The 25,331-nt window shown below is 43.6% G+C and overlaps 2 protein-coding genes across 2 annotated transcripts; both read left to right on the forward strand.

Annotated features, from left to right (window-relative positions):
• Positions 1–227: 227 nt before the first annotated feature.
• ddx6 (DEAD (Asp-Glu-Ala-Asp) box helicase 6) lies at positions 228–13,415 on the forward strand. Its single transcript, XM_035623999.2, has 14 exons — positions 228–444; positions 1,142–1,736; positions 1,845–1,908; positions 2,671–2,775; positions 3,375–3,504; positions 4,114–4,260; positions 5,932–6,026; positions 6,154–6,276; positions 6,390–6,518; positions 6,778–6,894; positions 7,699–7,762; positions 8,646–8,747; positions 9,061–9,240; positions 10,085–13,415. Exons 2-13 carry the CDS (start codon positions 1,540–1,542, stop codon positions 9,234–9,236), a joined length of 1,449 nt encoding a protein of 482 aa, XP_035479892.1. The 5' UTR covers positions 228–444; positions 1,142–1,539; the 3' UTR covers positions 9,237–9,240; positions 10,085–13,415.
• A 129-nt stretch (positions 13,416–13,544) lies between these two features.
• On the forward strand, positions 13,545–21,305 carry treh (trehalase (brush-border membrane glycoprotein)). The gene is made up of 15 exons (XM_035623998.2): positions 13,545–13,785; positions 14,378–14,478; positions 14,571–14,718; positions 14,817–14,904; positions 15,332–15,432; positions 15,627–15,719; positions 15,882–15,998; positions 16,253–16,375; positions 16,471–16,520; positions 16,986–17,207; positions 17,317–17,534; positions 18,357–18,468; positions 19,399–19,511; positions 19,632–19,685; positions 20,035–21,305. The coding sequence occupies exons 1-15, from the start codon at positions 13,700–13,702 to the stop codon at positions 20,170–20,172; spliced, it is 1,764 nt and encodes a 587-aa protein (XP_035479891.2). The 5' UTR covers positions 13,545–13,699; the 3' UTR covers positions 20,173–21,305.
• The last annotated feature ends 4,026 nt before the right edge of the window (positions 21,306–25,331 follow it).

Raw genomic sequence — 25,331 nt, forward strand, 5'->3', positions numbered from 1 at the left:
TGTGCGTGTGCCGGGCATGAAATGCTTTACTAATGTCAGTGTTGCGTTGATCTGGATGCCAGTCATATTTCAGTCCTGTCATTGAATCCAGACCAATTTGTCCGGATGAATCTGCTTCAAACAGAACGCCCACGGGCGCAGAACGCCGACAAACACCCCGGGCTGGGAAAGAAAGCGGAGGTGAGGAGTGGATGCGGCGAGTCTCCGGATATTTTGTTTCCCCCCTCACAGGACACGATTGAGGATCACGTCGGCGAAAGAGCGTCTTCGGGCAAAAGCCTTGATTTGAAATGGAATCAGCTGATTCGCTGGATGGGGGCGGGTTCAAATACGGGTGGAGGCCATCTTGGACGGCCGGTTGACAAGAGTCTCTCGTAGTCAGCTAAAAAATTGATTACACTTCTCGAACACCACGCAGGGAGTCGGTTATCGCAATTATCCGAGGTAAACGCATGTGCATTCGATTGTCTCTACTCGCGGGGCGGTTTGGTTTTGACCGAGTGCGCAATTATCCGTGGTTAAATTTGACCGTCAGCGTCAACTACCAATGTTATTTCGACGTCGCTAGCCAGCTTGCTAGCTTGCTAGCAGACCTAGCACGGCAGCCGAATCGCCTGGGATATTTATTGGTGGTCGATATATATATTTATATATATATATATATTTGTATGTATGTTCTGCTAAGTTAACGTTGGGAAATGTGTCTGGTATTATTGGAAACCCCGTTACAGCGCACAACGACCGGCTCGAAACGCGCCGAATCCGGTGACGCGCCGTCGACTGCCGACGGAGCACATTAGCGAGGAAGCTAAACTAGCTTCGCATGCTAGCTAGCTAGCCAGATGTCGGCGGCTCGCAGGGTTGTAGTGTGACGCCCGTTGTCCTCTGGCGAGTCGCGACTCTAATGGACGCGGTCGGCTGCGCGTCCCGTGCGACCCCGGCGAACGTGCAGCCGACGGCGGATGCGCTCGAGGGTCCGTGCGTCGGTGGCGGGGGTGAACTTGTGAGGTAGGCCAGTCGTGGGCAGCGGGTTGTTGACATGAGAGTGCCGCCAGCCGTCAATTGCAACGTGTTGTCACGTCGGTCGTCGCATCGGCGGGTCGTCGGTCATGCTCTGACGTGCTCTCTCTTGCTGTTTCAGGGTTGGACAGACCCGGGTACGGACGCGGCGGCTCAGTGAAGCCAGACAGGATGACTAGCTGAACGGTCGGCCAACACTCGAACGAGCACGCTCTCCCGACCACACTGGCAGGTTCCGTCTATGCTACACTCACAATTCATACAGGAATCCATGCCTAGGACTCTTCTGAAATTCGGAGAGAGGAATTTGTTCCTTGACACTTGGTGACCCCCAAAACAGTATTGTGGAAGAACCCGCTGAGACTGAAGACTTGGACACTTGACATTAAGACAAGCATTGGGAGTCTGGAGAGGGAAGGACAATCTTGACTTCTGTGTGGTCCCAGCGTAGTGGACTCGCACCAGCCAGAGACCGCTGAGAGGGTTTCATCGCTATTGGAACGGAGAAGCGAAGTAACCATGAGCACCGTCAGGACGGAGAACCCGGTGATCCTGGGCCTGTCAAATCAGAATGGACAACTCAGAGGCTCGGTGAAGCCCGCTGGAGCACCAGGCGGAGGCGGAGGGGGCCCTCAGCAACAGCTACTAAGCCAGATGAAAGGCACAATCAACAATGGGAATTCCCAGCCAGCCCCTACAACCAACGCGGTCATCAAGTAAGTTATTTGACTGTAGACATCCAAGAGTTTCTCGGTTCCCGCATCTTGGCACAATTACTGTCAATTCTATATGCATTGTGCTTACAACAACTGTACCCTCCACAGGCCTGGAGATGACTGGAAGAAAAATTTGAAATTGCCCCCAAAGGACATGAGGATGAAAACTTCGGTTGGTACAAGGAAGATTTTTTTCTGTGATTGCTCTGAAATTCCAATTGCAGATACCTTTTTTTTAAATTGTGCAGTTGTTGGTTTGTTAATTATGTGACCATTCAGGTTGGGTTTTTGTAAGTATCCATCAGCATTTCTTCACAATGTGAGCCCCAGTGAGCAGTCATTCTGCAAGTCTTACAGTCATGCCAGTAAATCTTTGTAGAGATTGGCTATTTTTACAAAGAGCAGGGCTATTATCATAAAAAAGGTGATAAAACCTTGTGTTTTATTTAGCAAATGATCCCTTGCAATATATATGCACTATTAACTATTATGTGAATATTTGTTTTTCTACTCTAGAAGGCCATACTATGATCATGGGGGATTAACGATTGTTATGTGGGTTGTAATTTTTATAGAGCATATTCTTGCAGCGTAGTTGGAACAGCGCCACTGATGTATTTAGTCATGGTATTAAAAACCTTTTCATCTTCATCTGAACTGTTGAAGTGGTCTGATTGGTCTTTCCAATGCTTCTACTCAAGCTCCAAGCTTGCAATTTACAGATTTTACAAATGTTTTATCTCGATATTATTCATGTAGCTAATGGAATAGGGCCAGTACGAATTGTCTATTTTGAAGAAAAACCTGAATTCATTGGAAATTTTATGAAATGTTGTAACCTCCTTTCATTTTCAGTTAATTTCACATGGTAATGATTTGATTATCCCTCTGAACCACACTTATTAACGACTCTTATTTTTTATGACAATTACAGGATGTGACAGCAACAAAAGGCAACGAGTTTGAAGATTATTGCCTCAAGAGGGAGCTACTCATGGGAATCTTTGAGATGGGCTGGGAAAAGCCATCTCCAATCCAGGTAGAGTCAGATTTGATCCTGATTGACAGTGAAACCAGGTTTTACTGTGCTTAAGGAATTTCCTGGTTATAGAATTGGATGTATTTAAAACTTTATGGCATCCCTTCCACTGCGTTGACTTTGACCACTTTACTTAGTTAAAACCATGTATGTAATTCTTTGATTAATAAAACACTGGAATCAGATTCTACCACGTCGCACTACAGTAAATGGCATGTTTACTTCGAAATTTAGTGAAAAGGGTTTAGTGCAGTTACGTTGTACTTCCCATGTCTTTTCAAGGTTCACATATTTTATGAAACATTTCAGGGTCTAGTTTAATCGACACATTTTCTACAGGCATTTCTAGGTTCCCAGACAATTGTAATGGTAATGTTTTGGTGACACCTGACTCAGCCTGTAGTGCCATTGTAAGCAACGTGGGTGTGTGAGAAGGAATAAATCCGTCCAACACCTTCTGGATTTTGCTCATAACTTTTGTGAGCAGACACGCTACAGTCACCTCACCCACACTTGTCCAACCGTCTGTCCAAATGTACTGACTTTACTCGGCCATAAAGTAGTATTGTGTATTGATGATGTAACTTATTGTTGTGCAGGAGGAAAGCATTCCCATTGCACTGTCAGGAAGGGATATTTTGGCCAGAGCTAAGAACGGCACAGGGAAGAGTGGAGCCTACCTCATTCCCTTACTTGAACGCATTGACCTGAAGAAGGACTGCATACAAGGTGAGAGCTAGTTTCATGTCAGAAAGATGCCACTTGACTCTCACCCAATCTCAATCAGTATTTCGTTAAGAGAACGGGCATGAAATGGGCTGAAATTGAACAAAGATGCCTGTGTGAAGGATCTATAAACCTAACCACTACTTATTCACAGCCATTTTTGTTGTACTTCAGTCACGCAAGGCTTTTGGTTCCATAGACAGTTGTCAATTGGTCTAGAAATTGATGAGTCAATATGACCGATAAGCAGACCACGGTTTTTAATGTTAATGTCAGCATAAATGGCAAAATTATCGCATATCAGTATTTGCTGGTTTTCTTTGCTTTCTAAGGTTAATCCATAATGAAAGCAATTGTTAGTTGTAGACTAACTGAATAACCATCTACTGTATGCAAAACATATTTCTGTTCATACTGTATGAAAACCAAATAAATAAAAAATATATACAACACAAATCATAGCACCATTTTCTTTTAATATTGTGCAAAGCTTCAGTGTAGTTTCTACCTCCTGGTTTTTGTGACTAGATTGTTTGTGGCCAACTGAATAATGAACAGGCTCAGGTTTTAATAAATGTGTGAATACTCACAACAACGTCTCTGCATTTCCAGCTATGGTCATAGTGCCCACCAGAGAACTGGCTCTGCAAGTAAGCCAAATATGTATCCAGGTCAGCAAACGCATGGGCGGAGTGAAGGTGATGGCGACCACAGGTGGAACCAACCTGCGTGATGACATTTTGAGACTTGACGAAACAGGTAAACATAACAATTTGTGTCCCCCCCCCTCGTTGAAATATGTGATTATGTTCACATGTAAAACAGTTTTGAATGATCTATTAAAGACTGAAATATTGATCTTGGCAATTTGGCTCTCATTCTAAACCATCCTGTTTGGTAGAGTCAGTGAATGTGTCGGCATTTCTTTATTGTTGTGTAATGCTCAATGCCAGCAAATGGAAATCCCCATCTGCACTGTTCAGCAGAAATACTCCTAATGCTTCCTGTCAACTGCAGGTTTTGTATCTCAGGGCACAATGTTCTGTTAAAGGCAGAAAATTATACACATTAGGGGTGGGAGAAATAATTGATTCTTTGGTCCATCACGATTTGCATTTGAACGACTGTCTCGATGCAGAAAAATTTATATTCTGAATTTTACAGCTCAATTTTCAACATCAAGGCGCAACTTCACATCACAGAGCTTCGGCCTGTACGGCAGACCGATGCAAGTGAATAAAGCACGTGACGTACGTCCCTCTGACGTCCACTACATTCCTTACTAACATGCGCGTCGTGTTTACATTCTAAGCTACATAGACAGTAGCTACACAGTTTGCCACGAGATACGCAAGCATTCCAGGCAGCAGTGTCTCTGCAGAAAAAAGTATTTTCTACTGCGCAATGGAGCACGTAGACTCCCCCTGCTCTTACATATTCAGCATCCACCAGCTAAGCACCGTTTGCTATGTTGCACTTCGATCATGGATTGTCATGATTTAATTGTGCCCTGTTTTTTTTTTCTTGTTTGTTTTACCACATATTCCACAGAAAGCACTATTTTTGGATGAGAACTGGTACAAACTTCTATATTGTTTTTTGATTTTGATATAGGCTACAACAAAATGATGGTTTGTTTTGTCTCAGGGATTTTATGCTCATTGCCCATAACAGGAGGATTTTAAAAGAAGAGGACTTTTTATTAATTTGAGGAGAAGAGCAGGTTTTTTTGTTTTCAAGTTTACAACAGATTGAAGTCTTGTTTTTCTCATTCACAAGGATGCCGCTACAGGCACACTTTCGTTGTTGTTATTGTTGCTGCGAAATAAATTGGCAAATACAACCTTTCAGTAGACATATCTCTTCCGTTGATTATTATTAATAAAAATAGAATGTAAAGAAATGTATCTGCTTATTTTCATTATTGATCAAAATAAATTTCATGTACAGAAATATTTGATGCATTGATAATCGTTTGATTATCAAATCGGAATTGAATCATGAGGTGCCTAAAGATTCCCACCCACTAATAAACATATTTTTGAGGCCCAGATGATGGATGCTGGTCAGAATCATGTATGAACTTGAGTATCTGTCTGATCTTGTCAGTGTCTAACAGAGAACAAAGGGACTATCTGGCATCTGTCTATTTCATAATGGTCACAAAACCACAGTGAGGTGGTTAGTTTCATTTTGTAAGGCTCAAATTTTTGACTACGCTGTTGTTGAGTACAACTAGCTATCATTGTGTATATCTCTGGTGGTTGTACAGCTGTAGTTTTAATAGGCAAGTGGTGTTGATGATTAAATGTGATCCAATCTAAACGATTTCTCTTGCTTAGAGAATATTGCACAACTCTGCTATTCTGTCATGCAAATACGGCGTCTATTTATATATTTTTTTCATCACGGTTTTTACTTGTTTTACAGTACATGTTGTCATCGCGACTCCTGGGAGAATTTTAGACCTCATCAAGAAAGGAGTGGCCAAAGTCAATCAAGTGCAGATGGTTGTTCTGGATGAAGTGAGTAAAAAAGTTTATTTCTTCTGTTCGACCCATATTGCTTTTTAAAAATAATTCAGCCTGACTCAAGCAGTCACCTGAGACGACACTCAATATTCCTTTCCCTTCATGTCCCTCTGGTCAACAGGCTGACAAACTGTTGTCTCAGGACTTTGTGCTCATGATGGAGGAGATGCTCGGCTTCCTGGCCAAACAGAGGCAGATTCTACTTTACTCTGCAACCTTCCCTCTCAGTGTGCAAAAGTTTATGGTACATTTTTCTTATTGTTATTGCTTCATTTACCAGTAGCTGATTAACAAACATTCCTTTGTAATGTGTAGCGCAACCATAATATAACAACTATTTATTTTTTATTTTTATAGAATTCCCACTTGCAGAAACCTTATGAGATCAACCTAATGGAGGAGCTTACTCTGAAGGGTGTGACTCAGTATTACGCTTATGTAACTGAAAGGCAAAAGGTCCATTGCCTTAACACCTTGTTCTCCAGGGTAAGTGTTTACTTAATTTTGTTTTAATTATCTAACCTCAGCTGTGTTGCTGTAAAAGGCAAACTTAAGGCCTCTAATGCAAACTAGGAGTGGGACGGGTGTCGAGTATTGTTGTCTAAAATGTGTTGGGACCTTTTTAATAACTTAACATGCAATTTTATATTATAAAAGTTGATTATTGGATACTCTGAACAAATGGCTAAACCTCACAGTTGATCAACAATTTCACTGAGATTGCTCCTGTCCTCTTTTCTTCCAGCTCCAGATCAACCAGTCCATAATCTTCTGTAACTCCTCTCAGAGAGTGGAGCTCCTTGCCAAGAAGATCTCTCAGCTTGGATATTCATGTTTCTACATTCATGCCAAGATGAGACAGGTCAGCCTCAGGAACACTTGTTTACCAGCTCCAAAATACGCAGGTCACGATTGATGCTAGAATAGCAGCTACTATTACTGTCGATGTGCAGCTTGTAGATGTTTCTGTGCAGCTACAGTTCACACCAGTGCTCTATTTCTGGAGTACTTCTGCCACTGCCAGTGTTTTTGTTTTTCTGGGTAACTGCAGACGTACAAACATCAGCTTTTGGACTGTTCCTGTGTCATTTGTCACCCACTCTTAGAGATTGCATTGGAGAAAAATATATTAAGCTTACAGCCTGGTCTTGCAGAAAATGGTCAAGTTTGATTACACATGAGCAGTACTGTACAGTTCCCTTCATATGAAGTTTACATTACATGCTGCTATGTCACTTTGGACCTTTTAAAAAAAGAAGGGCTGAGGGAATCGATGTACTACATACAGCTCTAGAATGAAATGAGATTGAAATCATGTGAATAGGTGGGAAAAAATGTAAAACAATGTCACTTTCATGTCTGGCTGGAAAAAATAATGTACGGGAAACACTGAAATGTAAAAAAAAAATCTACTCAAATGAGTAGATGGTTCTTCAATTTGGCCCAGGATGCATTTGCATTCACATTCACACTGCTAAAAGAATGTGGTCCAGTCCTGGTCCGAGTCATTAATACATCTTGGACATGTTGGTGCTTAAAGCTGTCTACTTGTGATCGGATGTCAGAGTCAGATGTTATGCCAAGGCTGAACGGGGCCTAGATGTGAAGTGGACACGTTACACATGGGTTAATGTGGCTTCCAAATGCACTTGTTCTTTCTCTCCAGGAGCATCGCAACCGCGTGTTCCACGACTTCAGAAACGGTCTGTGTCGGAATCTCGTCTGCACTGGTAAGTGGTAGAGCCACGTATGTTCATGTGTTTTCACAAGCAAAATCCTTCAAAATACTCCTAGCTATCTTTTTACAATTGTTAACGCATTATCACCACCAGACTTGCCCTGCGTCACCTCAAGCCATTCTTTTTTCTTTCTTTTTATTGTTCTATGGAGTGCCAACAAAAACTTATCAGATTTTTGAAACTTCCCCACTGAACTTGTAGTTGGAGTTATATGAATATCAACCCTGTCTTCAGTCTTGACTACATCTGACCTACAGTCTTTAACATTGTCTGAATTGGCAGATGTAATATCATTATTAGCTGCTCCTCTGCATGAATTTCTAAGTTAAATATTAACATGCAAGCATTGAGCAAGTTTCTAGCTTGGAGCCTTTAGTGCACATGTACAATGTGGGCGGTAACAGTTAAGATGGAGCCTGATTGTTGCACTCTAGTGTAGTTGGTGGGTAAATCTTTTAACTTAAAGATGAGAGGCAGGTCATTGCAAGGAGAAAATTAAAATACTACACATCGACAATACCATAGATCTTTAGTAGGATATTACAGATGGCATGGCAGTGTAATTTCATGCTGAAGGCAGCATGGAGATCTCAACCTGAACTTATTGCCATGGATCCCTTTTGCATTGGCCCAGTTTGTCCACAAACTTGCTCAAGTTGCCTGTGGGAGATCACCACTCAGTGTGTTTGGAGGGTACTGTTGGCCTTGGTTATGTTAAATTGATTTCGGCAACAAAGCTCCATGTTTACATCTTCCGTTTTTTATTTTTGTGACTTATCCGGGATGTAATATATTACTGCTTATATTCTTAAAATTATTTTCCTGCATTTAATTTATACTTTGGTCATTTATGTGTTCTTTTTTTCCCTCCTAGATCTCTTCACAAGAGGAATTGACATTCAAGCTGTGAATGTTGTGATCAATTTTGACTTTCCGAAGCTGGGAGAAACGTACCTTCATCGCATTGGAAGATCTGGTAAGAGCCCATATCGTGTGTGTGTGTGTGTGTGTGTGTGTGTGTGTGTGTGTGTGTGTGTGTGTGTGTGTGTGTGTGTGTGTGTGTGTGTGTGTGTGTGTGTGTGTGTGTGTGTGTGTGTGTGTGTGTGTGTGTGTGTGTGTGTGTGTGTGTGTGTGTGTGTGTGTGTGTGTGTGTGTGTGTGTGTGTGTGTGTGTGTGTGTGTGATCTTTCTATGAGCGTCCTGTTTGTATAAAGATTTATTCATTGGCAATTAATAATGGTGGTAATAAAATTTCAAAAAATTTTGAAACATCCCTTTCCTACCGTCCAGGCCGCTTTGGACACTTGGGTCTGGCCATCAACCTCATCACCTATGATGATCGCTTCAACCTGAAAGGTATTGAGGAGCAGCTTGGAACAGAGATCAAACCCATCCCTGGCATCATCGACAAGAGCTTATATGTGGCGGAGTACCACAGTGAGAGTGGTGAAGAAGTCAAGCCATGAGCCAGTGAGTACACACAACCACACTGGGAATGCACACATGCTCAGTTCGTCGTTTCTTCAAATTTCTGAAAAATGTAACTGCTTATCATTTTCCCCATCGTTTGTCTTGTGATAACAATGTAACAATTTTATACATGGCCCAGAACTAATGATATCATCATTACAATAAGTGTCGTTTTGGCCCTGATCTGAGACTTTTAATATTCGCTATTTGTTCGAACTACAGATCTTCCGATACCATTTTTCTGTCACTGATTCCGATACCTGGACTTTGCGTATCGGCCGATACAAGATCCGATACTACTTATATAATGTATTTTAACAACTTAATGCTACTAACCCTGTATGGAATTAATGATTGCTATCATTGTTGTATGAACTGGCTCAGGTTAGGCCCTTTGAAAAACAGTTGCAGAGAATGAAGCCATAGAACTTCTTTTATTATCTTGTCGGACACTGTCATAACAGAAAAAGAACACAAATAAATGAATATAGGAACAAACAACAATTGCTTCCTTTAAATAGCTGTCAAAGTGCAGCCACATCTTATAAAAATAGACCTTTAAAGTAACTGTATAAAAGTCAAAATTAGTTGCATACAACTGTTAAAATACCCTTTTCCAATTTATTTTTAAAATAATAATATTGGATCAGTACTCTATCCGACTCTGTGTTGGGGAGAAATGGTGTCGGAACATCTCTAGTAATAACACCGGTATCATGAGTTTATTAACCCGTGAAGAACTTTCATCCCTAGTCGTGACTCGTCATTAGTAATTAAAAGTGGCTGAACTAACATTTTCTTCAATACAGTCCTGTCTAACTTGATTTTACTCTTCTCTCTCTAGATCAGTCCATCCTCCATTCCCCCACGTACCCATTTTCAACCCCCCACCCCAACAGACCCCCTCACCCCCACCCAATTTTGGAGTTGTTTTTCTTTCTTTGTTTTTTTGTTTTTTTTAAATGTACAGTTTCCGTCTGTCTTCCTTTTTTGGATGCCACCATAAGGAATGTGTATTTTTGATGGATACATTTCGGGAGAACTCATTTGCCTTTTCATATGGCTAAAGTGCTGCACCGCCGCATCTGAAGACATGAGCACCGGGAGGAAAGCACGGGACCAAGTTGAAAATACCGATGCACATCGTGACGATTCATATCCACGACTGACACAAAGCCAGCACCGACAGACCCCAAAACACACCCTCCCATCCTCCACTTTTAATTTTGAAAGTTTTAACCAATTTGTATCAAGTGCCTTAACAAGCAGTTCAACTCGTTCTAAAGTAATAACTCTTCATAGTCCTCCATCTTGCTCCCTTCAGACTCACCAAATTGTCTAGTCGTTACACTTAATGTCTGACCACACAGGTGAAAGCATAACTGTTTTTGGTTGTTTCATCCGTTTGCAAAGGAAATGGAAAATAATTAGGAGGGAGCCTGGTCTGAATTATCTTTTTCGCTGGCTTGGTTGCACTTGCGTCTGGCTGATAAATGAGGACGAACTTGGATTTTCCATGGACAGAGATGCTGGATTTTTTTTCACAAGAGACAGCCAGACTGTCCAGTTGCTTGTGAAGAAGCTCGTGCTTCTGAGAGACCCGGACCCTTTCCTCCGTCTTCAGTGTCAGAACACTAAAAATGAACACGCAGTCTCTCAACACCATGAGTCACGAGGAGTCCTGTTTTTGGTGGAGTTTAATTGTAAAGGAATGTCCTTTTTCTTTCTTCTTCTTGTGTTTCACCTTCCTATGGATGGCCATACTTAATTCTGCAAGACGTGCAGTACATGTGGGGTGCGCCACACACCTTGTGTATATACCTTCATTTTAAGATTGTTTTAAAACAAGTTCAAAAGGCTGGCTGGCGAGCTGCAAAGCTTTTTTTTCCCCTGCTTTTTTTCTCCCCTTCTACCTTGCTAGCACTGGAGAATGTTTCCGAAACTGCCAGTTTTTTTTGATCTGATATATTGGCCTGTGACTTTATTTATAATTTTAAAAAACCATTGCAGAATTTGTTAGAATCTAAAACATTTAAATGACCTTGTGCGTGACATGTTTTTTGGGGGCCGAGCTCATCGCAATCTTTTTAGCCCCTCCAAATATAATGGCTTGTGCAATTCTTCGAAGCTGCACTTAAAACTGACGATTGTCAAAACTGTACGCCCACATTCTCCTGCTACCAGTGTTGACAAGTGTTCAGTCTAGTCAGACGGCTTTGTTAAGCTTGTGCTTTTGAGTAATGAATTATTTTGTTGTCACCAGCCTTAACTTGTGAAACTGACCCGTCGAGGCGCACTCAGATCTCCAGTTGAAGTGCGCGGCGTTGGAAAGAGAAAATATTCTATCATGTAGTAGTACTACTCGCTGCAGTGCAGCTGAATTGGCAGAGTATTAGTTTTCTGGAGGAGGTATTAGCTGTTACGTTGATCTATGCTCTTTAAACGCAGCTACAAAATGTTGGGTAGGACGTTTTACCCCCCCCCCCCATATTTTTTTTTCTTTGAAGAATGTTGGCCTAATGCATCAAAATGAACCATCTGACCCGAACATGTAGCAGGAATTCATTCTCTGTGGATTGCAAGTTAGCTGGCTTTCCTAAAAAAAACAGCAAACAAAAGATGCTTTTCTAAAAACAACCTGAGCAGGTTGGGGCTGCACTTAACGCTCAGAGATGGGTTCAGGCAATAACACTGACTGCACTGCTTTTTGTACACTGGTGATGCCCAGAGGGGAGAAAAGTGTACAGTATGTTGGTGCAGAAGATGGGGGGGGGGGGAGACAATTGGCATAGAGGGGGAATGGTCTAGAAAGATAACAAAATGACTATTAGTCAGTCTGCTTGTTTAAAGGAAAGAGAAGAAGAAAAAAAAACCCGGGCACCTCAGACTGCTGAGTTTATTGCTTATGTTTCTGCCCTGTTTTTGCTTTGATGTTTTGGGTTTTACGTTTTTGCATTTTGAATGCAACATAACAGCCTTAATTTGCATTGAAGTCGTCTGACCATTCGTTTGTTTGGTCAGACCCTTTGTGCAAAAGAGGTTCCCCTTATGAGTACGGTGAGATGCTCTCTTGACTGTTCTAATCGATGAGAAGTGTTATTGCACATTTAATTTAAGCTCTTTTTAAAAGATACGTGTGATGATGATGATGATAAGTTAAAGATGACCCCTTTTACTTCTCATTGGTTAGGACTGTGATCCCTGTTCTCTCAATTCTGCTGCTGTTGCCCCCGAGATACATGCACATCTAATCTGGCTGTTTTGATTTTTGATAAATTTTATTTTATTTTGGGTGGGTTTGTTGAAAAATGTTCAAATTTATGAATGCATTAGTTGAGTGAACAGGGATCCAACTGTGCAGGCACTTGGCAGCTGTCTGTTGTGTGTCAGCCCACTGGTAGTAAAAACCCACAGCAGATACTTTGAAAGCAACAAATCAACAATCCTTCGAGATGGTGGTGTATTTGCTACCTGTTGATGAGAAGCTGTTTTACTGCCGGTGGCTGTCATGTCAACCTTAAAGACTGAGACAAGAGCATCTCGCCAGAGATCGGGCGACTAATTGGAAAGTTTGTGAAACCAAAATTGTCTCATTCTTTAAGGTCATTTTTTAAAATTGCGGGGTGTTTGAATTAGTGCGCTCGCTGCCCTGATGCAGATGTTCATCCTCTCCTCGATGCTTGTGACACATTCACGATAACGCTCGTGTACAAATTGGCAATTCATCACTATATCTGTCGAGGAGGATATGAGAGGGGTCCTTTAGGGGATTCCTTTCAAAACTGATGCATCAGTTAAAATGAAACGGGGAGGAGCCTTTCTGAAAACAGGATGACACAATCTAACGATCCAACGTTACGATAATGGGTTTAAGAAATGTTTTGAAAAAAAAGTTGCCCTTAGATTTGGATTCTTTTTCTTTCTTATTTTCAAATGAGATGTTCAAGTGGAGTACACCTTTTTATTTCCCAAAAAAAAGAGTATCCAAATTTAAGTGAAGAATTTAAAGCCTGAGTTCATTTTTTTTTATTATTTGTTGGAAATTTGGTCATCACATAATTGGCAAGATTTTTTTTTTTCAGTGGAGCTAATTTTACAATGGACTTCAGTTCAGAGGATGTCATGAAAAGTTATTGGGCACATTTTGTTGAAAATAAAGCTCACTGAAATTTAAAGTCTGAAGCGTTTCTGTTTTCCTTGCCTGCCACTGCAGTGTCCTGTTACACTTGTTCATGGGTGGAGACTCGCCACTGTCTCTGTGTGTGGGCAGCCCGACTGTGTTGCTATTTGTATCGTGACCGGGTGAAGGAGAGGGCTCGGCACAAAGTGAAAGAGAAAGTTGGACTTTCTTTGGACTTTCGCCCCAGTTAGCACAACCACTTCCCCCTGTCGGCAGAGGCAGGGTACCATCACGTTGACCACAGGTCAGACTCCGTGTCTCTTCAGTTCTCAGCTCGAGATGTACAGATTGGTACTGTTTTGCTTTTTTTCATCAGCTGCCCTGTTGGCCGGTGTAAAGAGTGGTTCTCCAGCACCATGTGACAGGTAAGATAATAAAAAACACACTTTTCCTGTAAAGAGTTTAGTGTCTGAGAGACTGCATGTAGCCCACGTCCTGTTGTTGAACTTATGTTGATTCTACAAGAAAGTTGTTTTTGATTCATGGCTGTAAGATAGACTTGTAAAAGATTAACTTGTCAGTGTCAAATATTTTGCCACCAAAAATTATCAATCTGTTAAATATAAAGATACTGCAATATTTGACTAATGATTTTCTGTCCTGAGCAGATGGTGAAGTTGAATTGGTTTGAAAATAGATTGTACTGTAACGGTAGAAATGCAGCAAAATGTTTGGGATAATATCAGTGTGAAAAAGTCCCCCCCCCCAAAAAAAATCAACATTATCTGTACCACCTACTGCAGCCAGTAAACATTGTTCTCATATTTGTGTCGTATAATTCTTTTCTTTAGCCGATACTGTTTTCAGCAGACCTTTGCCCTCACCTGCATATTCTGTGATATGGTTTATTGTTTCCCTGCAGGACTCTGGAACAAGATAGGGGCTATTGTACTAATGTGCATTTGGCATTTTATGATAATCTGTCTAATAATTAACCACTTTTAAAACATATTCCAGTGAAATATACTGTACTGGGCCCATCTTGCATCAAGTGCAGAAAGCCAAACTGTTTGATGATGACAAGTACTTTGTTGACATGAAGCTGAAGGCGATGCCTGGTAAGTCAAAGTAAATGATCTTCGTTGTTATTTAAAAAAATAAAAAAAATTCTTTTATAAGCCCTTTATGAGGTTGCTTCTGTTCCCTGCAGATGTTGTCTTGTCGGCTTTTCACAACCTTTCCAGCCAAATGCCAAACATGACAGTCCTGCCTGCCAGGCTGCAGGAGTTCCTCAGTGTGAACTTTGAGCGAGCGGGGTCAGAGTTCGAGCCATGGACGCCGCCGGACTGGCATGACAAGTGAGATCCAGTTATCTGAGGAGGACTCCCCGTTCGGACTAGAGCTGTAGTTATGAATTTGTGCATGGTTGTGATAATGATTCGACTTGTACGTGCAGGCCAAAGTTCCTCGGAGGAATATCAGACCCAAAATTACGAGAGTGGGCCGAAAAGATACACAACCTGTGGAAGTCTCTCGGCAGAAAGGTGAGGATGATGAATTAAAAAATAAAATAAAAAAAGGTGTGGATGATGAAATAAAAAAAGAAAGGGGAGGATGAAGATTCAACATGAAAGACCATTCATGATTGAATAATCATTTAATATCTTTTATTTCTTTTCTTTGCGCAAAAATGCTCTGAAAGAACAGGTTTTAAGTTTTTCCATTGTGAGTTTTGGATTGGTTTCTTGGTCTTCTGTTATCATAACCTGAATAACTTTAACATCATTGTAGGCTGATGGATGATGTCCCCAATGTTCTGCTAGTGATTCACCCCCCAAAATATTGAAAATAATCATTAGTTGGTGCCCTAATAATGATGAGTTTTCAAATATACATTCCTGTTGCAGCATTTCCAAGCATCCACCTACACGCATGTCTAGCCTTATGAATTTAAAATGACTTCTCCTCCAGATGCGCGCCGGTGTTAAAGATCACCCCGAGCTCTACTCGCAGATGTACGTCCCGCATCCTTTTGTTGTGCAGGGGGGGCGCTTCAGGGAGCTCTACTACTGGTGAGTGAGGCGCGATGAAGCCCGTCAGTCAGCTGTCTGACTGATGTCAGTCGAGTGTCACCAGGGTCGTCGGAGTGAGGAGGAGACACAGCCACACCCTGCCGAGGGGACGGGGGCGGGTGGGTTTCTATACTGAAAGCTCAACCAAGATGCCATGTGCAGACATGTGACATGAGCCTCTCCGTGCCCAACAGGGACTCCTACTGGGTCGTCAACGGGCTCCTGCTGTCGGAGATGACAGACACGGCCTACGGGATGATTCAGAACTTCCTCCACCTTGTTAGCAGGTAAGCCTTAAAGCGCCTCTCATCTTTTATAGCACTCGACAGGTAGTTTGGCGCACTCCTTTTGAATAATAATTCATTTAGCAGCCCAAGTTGTACACTTTGGAGAACGGGGGGTCTTCATGATTCCGGGGAATATAAATATTTTTTCCTCCTCTCCTGCAGATATGGCTTTGTCCCAAATGGTGGGCGGATTTACTACGAAAGGCGCAGTCAGCCTCCATTCCTCACTCTGATGGTGGAGAGCTACTATCAAGCGACCAAGGATAAAGATTTCCTCAGGTGATATTTACGCCCCGAGCCGATGTCCTGCCAGACGCATTATCATTCTTCAGCTGCCTCGTGTGTCCCGCAGAGAAGAGAAGGGGAGAAGAAAAAAAAAGGCATATTGTACATGTATATTTCATTGCTTTTGTCTCTCCCTTCCTCCAGTGTTTTTGTTTTTCCTATCCCGCCTAATAAGGATGACACCCCCCCCATCTTTTGTGTTTTAATGATACTAAAAAGACTGAATGTTGCTTCCTCCTGCTGTCTAGAGGAGCTTTGCCTGCTCTGGAGCAGGAGCACCGCTTTTGGATGCAGAACCGCTCTGTGGCTGTTAAAGTAAACGGGTCAGAGCATGTACTGAATCGGTATCATGTGCAGGTGGGCCTGCCCAGGTATGTCTCCAGATAAATATACAAAATAATTAAAGCAAATTGAAGAATATGAATATTGCCTTCACTTGCGCTTACCTGTCTTTTGCTCCTTCCAGGCCTGAATCCTACACCGACGACCTGGATTTAGCTGAAGGACTCACTGATGGTAACGGCTTATTAGCGGTCATATCCTTGGTGGCTGAATGAATCCCCCCCCTCCGCTCCACACGAGCATGAGAAATATGCCATTTCATTCCATGAATGAAAAGAAAAAGCAAATAACGCTGCCGAATGTAATGCATTTTTATAATCAGTCCTCGGCACAAAAGTGGAATATATATTCCCCTGGATTCAAGGATCATCTGTGCAAAACAAATTTGCTCTGAAAACACCCCGGGCACCGTGTCATAATGAATATTTAATGTTAAACACCTTCATTTCTCTCACATCACCATCACAAGTTGACCGCAACTTTAAGACAAGCTGTTTGGAGGGAAATTGCTGTGCTTTTGTTCACTAGAATTTCTTAGCCCTTTATGTAAGAATTTCATTCATTAATTAAGAAATGGTCCAGGTCATTAAGCTATTTAGAGAATCTTTTTTGCAATTCATGTTTTCTCCGTTCCCTCAGACCACAAGGAGCAGCTGTGGATGGACCTGAAAGCAGGTGCAGAGTCCGGGTGGGACTTCTCATCCCGCTGGTATGTGGACGGCGGCGGGGGCCACAACAACAACAAAAACAACAACAGCGGCTCCCTCAGGGACACGCGCACCAGCCAGATCCTGCCCACCGACCTCAACGCTCTGCTGTGCCTCAACGAGAAGACTCTGGCTTCATTTCACAGGATACTGGGTATGAGCGTCTAAGCAGCCAGTGACCTTGAAACTATTTTTGGCCCGCCCGCCGCCTTCAAGCTCCTGACACGCGTCACGTAAAAGTGTGATGTGCCATTTCCTGACAGGTGACGGTGACTCAGCTGCGCTGTACGACCAGGCGGCGGCGCGGAGACAGGGGGCGATGGAGTCCGTGCTGTGGGACGCCGAGAGGGGAGCCTGGTTCGACTACAACCTGATGACGCACGCGAAACACTCCGAGTTTTATCCCTCCAACATGGCACCTGTCTGGGCTCAGTGCTATTCTCGGCCCGAGATGGGGGAGAAGGCGGTGCAGTATCTGAAGGTCGGTGGGACATCAGTTTATGTTGAGGAGAAACGGAACCTTGTGTTTATCTTTTTAAGAGTCAGTTCATCCAGATGACAAGAGATTCATGTTTTTCCTCCCACGCTTACTTATAATGGTATGGAGCTATGCAGATACTGTTTTTCTTATTTTTATTTAACAGGTTTTGACATATTTGTCTCCAAGATTTCTGCACTGCATTGATTGTTTTTGTGGTGCATCCAAGCGCTGAATCCATTCACATCTTAGAAAAATCCCAGCAACAGTCTTTTACATAAAAAGAATTTCACCACAGACTCAAAAAGAATGTGAATTTTATTACGGGGGCCCCCTTTGAATGTTCTGCAAACTTATTGGTATTTTGGTTCCATTCAAAATGAAAATACCCAAACACCAAAGAGTTTTCGGCAAAATGCCTCAAAAGAAATGTCTGTTTAAAAGGTATTTGTGCCAAAGACTCGTCTAACCTTCATTCATCCAGATGTGGTCGATATATGAGCGATGTTTTTGCTCATATCGACCGCCGCACGCAGCTGCCCCGTCTGACCCGTCCTCTCGTCCGCCTCGCCACTGCGGCTCCACTCTCTGACAGTTTGGATTTAAATGTTTTCCGCTCAAGTGCTTGATCTTGACGGGAGGAGAGATAATTTCCACACCGGTATTTCGAGGTGCGGTGTGAACCCCTTTTCCTCTGCTCAGGGTCGCTTTGTCTGTGAACAGTGCTCACCTGCTCCAGCAGGTGGCACACACAGACCACACGGGGTTCCATCCATCCATGCTCTCCCAGGTTACTCCTGCCTTTTTCCCCCCCTGTCTGTGCAGGCGAGCGGTGCTCTGCGGTTCCCCAACGGAGTTCCGACGTCGCTGAGAGAGTCCGGGCAGCAGTGGGACTATCCGAACGCATGGCCGCCGCTGCAGCATATGCTCATCAGCGGTAGGCGGCCGTAAATTATCTGCCACCACGAGAATTCACCAGACACCCATAGTGATGATTCACCAACTGCTCAACAGATTGCTCGGCTGTCCCTCGCATAATGTTTTTCTGAAAATGCACAGCAGTGGTGTGGTGCTTTCTTTGTATTCTTTTGCTCCATGGCTTAGTGCACCAACACAATGGGTCCGAATTGGGAAAAAAAAAGGTTGAAAACGATTGACCTTCGGGTGTAATTTGAATATTTTCACATTTACACCTCGAAAGGCATCATGTGGAGTTTGTTTACATTCAATATCTCACCAAAAGGCATTGTGTAGATTTGACGTCCCCTCATACAACATTTTCAAAGCCAATGTTCTAGGTGTTTATACAGCAGCACTGTTTGCTTCTTCCTCACCTTTACTGGTGCAGCGTATCATTTCTTAACAACACCTGTCTGTCAGTGCAACGGTGTGAAACCATTAGGAGGAATGTGCCACACGTTGAAGCCCTCTCCTGAACACGTCACCGACTCCACGTGGTTCCTTGCTGGGGGCAGGTCATTGTCATCCTCACCACCCACAGACACCAGCGGCAGCTCGGCGTCTGCCCGGGCGATGCTCTGCCAGGTCCGAACCGTAGCCAGTTTTCTCCTTTTGCCTTTTCATATTGTCTTCAGCGAGTGTGACACATGACCAGAGATCAGCGCTTCTCTTCGTTTCTGTGTCTGTATGATCACTATCCTGCCGTCATTTTTTGTTAAACTGGGATCACGTGTTACCGGGAGTCACGCACACACACGGCAATTATCCAGTAACCAATCCACTGGAGTATAGAGGGTCGACACAATGTAAAAGAAGTCACTACCAATACTTCCCCTTTGAGCAGTCGCGAGTTGAAGACGGCCATCTTGGGTTTGTCCAAAGATTGAAGTCTTCTCGTCTTTTCCAGGTTTATCCAAACTGCCCTCAGAGGATGCTCAGCAACTAGCGTTTGACTTGGCCCAGCGCTGGATCAAGACCAACTGGCTGGCGTACATCAAGTATGACGCCATGTTCGAAAAGGTGATTTCTTTTCAAGGTTTTTGTACATCAGAACTTGTGTTGCGCAGCGATAACCCAGCTGGCTCGGACTCATATATATGTATATGTATATGTATTCTTTTTTTCTTTTCCTCGTGACAGTACGATGTGAACGGAGATGGCAAACCCGGCAGCGGAGGAGAATATGACGTTCAGGTATTTCCTTTCATGTGCTGATGTTGTAAAAGCAATGTGCTTATAGTCACACTTGTCCTTGTAATTGTATGCAAAGCCCTGTCAATTCTATCTACCTTCTTCTGCTACTTGACTAGAACACATTTGCATTCTCACATACTCTCTCACTCCTCCTTACTTTTCTTTTCTTTCTCTTCTTTCTCATTTTTGAAGATTCATCTACTTTTCACTTTGATTTTCCCACTATTTCTCTAAGTAGTCAGACTTGTTTACAATCGAGTGTTTTTAATCACCGATTTTTCTTTGCTGACGTGCTAAATCAAATTAAAAACAGCCCTCATTATTCCACCGTGTATCCCTTTTGGTGTAGCTGGGTTTTGGTTGGACCAACGGCGTGGTGCTGCAGCTCCTGGAGCGGTATGGGGCGACTCTCACCTCAGGAAGCCGGCAGGTGTCTCCCGGTCTCCTGCTGCCTCTGGTCATCTCGGCCGCTCTCGCGCTCCGGTGAATCGGAGGTGACGACAGAGTCGTGACTGGAGGTCTTGATTTTATTATTCCCGGTTTCGCTGCGCTGCACCACTCCTGTCCACCGACAGACGAAATTACTTTAAAAGTAGGACCTTTTTTTTCTCCCCCTCCTCGGCGGAAAAAGGATCACTTTTTGGGATATGATTCATCATGATTCATCACTAAGAATTCCTTTGATGAATATTTTAGTTCTTATCCTCAGAGCTATGGATCTCTTGTGTTTTTCAGCAGACGCAGATCATTCAGCCCCCCCCCCCCCCACAAACACGTGCATGTGCACCGTTCCTTCAGCTGACTCAAACACTTTCTACAAGCCATGTGTTTTCTGAGTTTTTGTTAATATACGATTGAAGTACGTGCAATTATCACAAGGAGTCCCATGAAGAGGTTTTATGAAACGCTGTGCCTCTGGTTGTGACCTGCGTAGATGACATCAGTGGCTCTGATGCAGTGTTCAGCTCCTCTGTAGCAGTGAAGTGTGTTAATGGAAAGAAAAGCTTTTATGTTATTAACTGCACAAGGGTCCCCGTGGACTGTAAATGAAATCGTTAGCTTATGTTATATTTAATCTGATTATAAACAACTTGGCTGTTAGCGGTGCAAATTGACACATTAGTCTTATGTCGAATGTAGTTTAATGCTGAACAGGGACGCCTTTATTTATTTTATAAAAAAAAAATGTTTAGAATCATGTTCACGTAAGCTTGGCAACTGAAATCCTTGCCGACTCCTCCCCGTCTTGCATCCCGGCTCTGATCCTCCACACTTCTACCTGACAAATCTACCACATCACACGTAGCAATTGCTGATTCTATAAGTCACATCTGCAAAGATGAAAACATTACACTGATGCACTGCAATGTTCATTCGGAAAACTTATTTTTTTTGTTTTAAAGAAACTGGATGTGCCTGCAGTCAAACAAAGAATTTAAGAAATAAGTGGTATAATAACACTACAGTGATAAAATGACCTTTGTCCCTTTGATACATAAAACAGATAATATATGTGGTGACTGTTGTTTTTTGTGTAAAAAAAAATGCTCAAAGTAACAACTTTGCTTGCAATTGGGAAAAATACACGTTCCTTCAAATATTAAAATCCATTCCAAACTCCCAGTTGTCAGCTTCTAATCCTTGTAGGAGGTTGGGTTTGCATCGGAGGCTAACCTCATACACTGCCACTGATATCAAAGAGACAAAATGACTCTGGATTACGTGCATGTGTTGTGTTGTGTGAATCGCTGGTGTGTGTGTGTGTGTGTGAGGTACAGACGGACTCTGCCACTGACAATTAAAACTGCTGTCGAGTTCCGAAAAATCTTGATGACTATAACTTTGGGAATGATTCAAAGGCCTCGCATGTTAAACAAACCTCGCCTTACTTCAGTCTGAATTCAGATTCTAAGAACACAGAATACAAAATAAAATAAAGGCTTGAAAACGTATATATAATATAGGCATTGGAAACATTTGATTGGAACTCGCACCCTTAATTTGAAAAGACACAAACAGGTGAAGATTTTTTTATATTTTGGCGTTTGTTTGTCCCGAAGGAAGTCCGCCTCTCTTTTGTCATTCCTTCCTTTCATCGGTGTTGATATGCAGGTCGAGCATGAAATTAAGTCCATACAGATATTCAAATGGCTGTCAAAATAAAAAGTGATGAGAAAGTTGCTCCCTTGAGAAGAAATTGGATTCCGGTCTGGGCTTTGAAGACGCGAGAGCCGACCAGGGATTCCATCTCTCTCTCCTTAGCATGAGCGCGCGCACACAGATTGACCGTGCGACTTCAATGGACACTAGGCCCTTGGTGCAGCGGCCCGTGCGAACCTTGCAGATCACACCGTAGTGATGTGCAATTGTGAGCCTCCATTTACAAATCTTCTCACTTTCATATTCCCTCGCGTAGCTCTTGACACCCATACAGTAGAGGCCGTTTGTATTACACTGTGCTTGGAGCGTTTTAAGCAGCAGACTGCAGTCGTTACGTTTCCAGCCCCGTCTGGCGGCTGCTAATTCACGTAGACCCGGCTCCTTTTTGATAACTCGCACATTACCCTGCTGTTTTAGCAGAGGTGGGTGGTGTTCCCTTAATGAGATTGAGCCTGTAAAGTGTTGGGGAAAAAAAGTTGTCCGGCAGTTAAGTAGCTGTGTGTGTGTGTGTGTGTGTGTGTGTGTGTGTGTGTGTGTGTGTGTGTGTGTGTGTGTGTGTGTGTGTGTGTGTGTGTGTGTGTGTGTGTGTGTGTGTGTGTGTGTGTGTGTGTGTGTGTGTGTGTGTGTGTGTGTGTGTGTGTGTGTGTGTGTTTTTAATTACCTGAATCTGAGTAGGCCTTTCTTGAGGAGCACGTTCCGCACCTGCTCCATTAAACTAAAGCAGCAGTGACAAGTGCATTACGTGTTGCTGTGCAAAGCAAAGGTCAGCGTGGCTCACCAGTCGTGCAGCGGCTGCAAACGCATACAAAGTATAGAAACTTGTTTCTTAAAGTCCAGAGGAGCTTTCACATTTTTGATTTATTAAGCCGACCCAGAATCTGTAGGCATTAGACGACAATGCTCACACTATATGTCTGGACAAATGTGGTTAATGTGGTTTCATTCAACACAATCATTTGTGTCTTTAAAATGCAAAGTTAACCGCGCGTACCTCGTGGCCTTACATATTTCAAAAAACATACAGTTCTGTCCGCCGCCTTTTCCCCTGATTTACTCAACGAGAATGAGATGGAAGAAGATGTGCAGAAATGAGTGAAATCTGTTGAGACAGAGGTGAAAGTGTGTGTGGGGAGATGGGCGGAGTGGGCTTGGGGGGGGGAACAATAGAAGCGGATTCACATCTCCGGATGTCTCGGTGGCTTTAGTCGGGAGGGGCCTGTGCTTCATTACTGCTTCCCTGGCTCCACCGGCCCCTGCAGCTCACATCATGAAGACTGCTCATTATCCACCGAGTCCTCGTGGTGCCGCTCGGTGCCGCGGGAACCCTGCACCGCACTGCGAGGATAATCCCCCCTCCCCACCCGCCGCGTCCCCGCGGCCTGTGAAGACCCACAGTTGGGGATGTGCAGGGAGGTCGACCGTCTCTCCCCTTGATGGTGAATCGGAGAGCCCGGAGGACGGATCCTCGGCTACCAGCAGACTCCCTTTCAATACGCTCTGATCAATAACTCATTGAGGGACCGTGCCCGTCTTCCTGCGTTATGCATTTCCCTAATTATGACCGTGGTCTCCTGCAAATTGTCTCTGGCTTAGCAGCTAAATTGTTTGGAGGGTTTCTGCAAAACTCCTTGACCTCTAAACTGGAGGGATTGGCCAGCTGGAGGCATTATACGGATGGATATGAGATAGCCTGGCATTATCGATTCTGCACTGTCCAGAGATATCAGGCGTTTTGGAATCGATATAGCTCTTGAGGAGTCATTCCCATCGAATTCCGTGTGCTTAAAGGGAGAATTTAAAATCCAATCTGGAGGAGGGAAGCGCTCTCGGTGAGAGGAAATGTAATATATTGTCTCAGCTGATCTGCACTCTTGAACTTGAGAGTCGGAGGGGGAAAAGAATGCGTCCAAAGCAATTTACCTTGCTTATGCTGTTCACAAGAGTCCTAGTTGGCTCTCACCTATCTCTGTATGATGTTGTCGGCTGTGGATACGTTCTGACCTTGTTTGGAATGAAGGGCTCAGCATCTCACTCTGTCTGCATCTGTAATTAGAGTTCGAGACAGACCCCTGAAAACTCTGAAGTTCTTTCCGTGATATAAAAAGCACTTTTCTGATTTAAAAATCGCAACAATTTAAGTCCATATAAAAGCAATCTTGGTTATTTTGGGACTGGCCGTGGGGTTTGATCAGATTTGGTCAACGGTGCTGGCAACGAAATTACAACGACTGTCCTCGCATTTTTTATCCCAAATGTAGCTGAAGTGTGTATCTTCACATTCTCTGTCCAACTCCAACTCACTCGCATTCGAGTCAGAGAGAAAAGAACCAAAGCAACCTCTTGTGTTGAAAAATGAAAATGAAGAATTCTGTCTTTGGTGGAGACACGAGTTTGTTCACCCAGCGTCGAATCCCCCCTGGAACGAGGCCGATGAGAAGGAACGTAAGTGTTCTCATTATTTTCTTTGAATCTCACTTGTGCAGATGAAGTGAAGACACCTCATGTGGAATAGATCAGGGCTTTGGACAGAAAGTACAGAAAAATGCCCAATGAACTGAAGGAAGAGAGATCAACAAACCTTCATCGCACAGTTGCTGTGTTTGTGTTACAGCTGATTTCCTTGGTCAGACCATTTTTTCAGACGCCACCGAATGATAAACACGCTGTCTGTCTGTTTTTCCATCTCCCTGCTTTTGTCCAAACGGGCCACTGTGGGGCAGTAGAGCGCTTTGTCGTACTGGATGACGTGCTTTGTTTTTTCCCAGTCATCCCATTTTCGGTTGTGGTGGGCACACGATCAATATGCACACGGCAGCAGCCTCTACAGTATCAGCAGTGTCCTTGCCTGCTGATGGAAGGGGTTTTCACCGGGGACTTTGCGTCGCTAAAGAAAACCACCAGTCATTGACGCAGAGTTTGTGTTCGTTCGAAGAGGCGGCTTTTGTTGTCGTTTGAGCCATAAGGCCGAAAGGAGAATCGCGCGCAATCTGTCACACTGATTTTTCTATCATCCGTCCGAGTGGTACGTCAGTGCGATGAGTGATACGGATCAATAGTGTGCTGGTGGTGAAGACTGGCCTTGTTAGATCCCGGGCCTCTCCGCCACGAGCGGGAGATGGTTCTTGTTTTTTGTCTGAGAGATTGAGAGCGACCACGCCTCGTGTACATGCCACCGAGGGAGCACGCGGGAGGGTTGTGACATTTACCCGCTCGCAGAGCGCTTGCACCAAAAATGAAAGCGGTGTTGTGTTAACTGCCGGGGCTTGCTGCGTGATGGCAGCGGCGTAGTGGGTGACAAAAGGCGCCTGAGCCATTTTCCTTTTTTATTTTGGCACGCAGCGAGTGACTGACTGCACGGTAGCTCCGCCGTGGGATGCAAACAAGTCAGTCAAACCGCCAGGCAGGGGGAGGCCATGTCTGGAGAGAGAGGGTGGTGGTGGTGGTGGTGGGGGGGGAATCAGGAGGGAAGAGAAGGCAAGAGAGTGA

Source organism: Scophthalmus maximus, chromosome 11 (assembly GCF_022379125.1).
Source record: "Scophthalmus maximus strain ysfricsl-2021 chromosome 11, ASM2237912v1, whole genome shotgun sequence".
NCBI lineage: Eukaryota > Metazoa > Chordata > Actinopteri > Pleuronectiformes > Scophthalmidae > Scophthalmus > Scophthalmus maximus.

Bases quoted from the DNA above. Each gene is read 5' to 3' on its own strand.
- ddx6 (XM_035623999.2), top strand. From the start codon at position 1,540: ATGAGCACCGTCAGGACGGAGAACCCGGTGATCCTGGGCCTGTCAAAT. The intron at 2,776-3,374 runs GTAGAGTCAGAT...ATTGTTGTGCAG, and splicing joins AAAAGCCATCTCCAATCCAG to GAGGAAAGCATTCCCATTGC. The intron at 3,505-4,113 runs GTGAGAGCTAGT...CTGCATTTCCAG, and splicing joins GAAGAAGGACTGCATACAAG to CTATGGTCATAGTGCCCACC.
- treh (XM_035623998.2), top strand. From the start codon at position 13,700: ATGTACAGATTGGTACTGTTTTGCTTTTTTTCATCAGCTGCCCTGTTG. The intron at 14,905-15,331 runs GTGAGGATGATG...CTTCTCCTCCAG, and splicing joins GGAAGTCTCTCGGCAGAAAG to ATGCGCGCCGGTGTTAAAGA. The intron at 16,376-16,470 runs GTATGTCTCCAG...TGCTCCTTCCAG, and splicing joins GTGCAGGTGGGCCTGCCCAG to GCCTGAATCCTACACCGACG.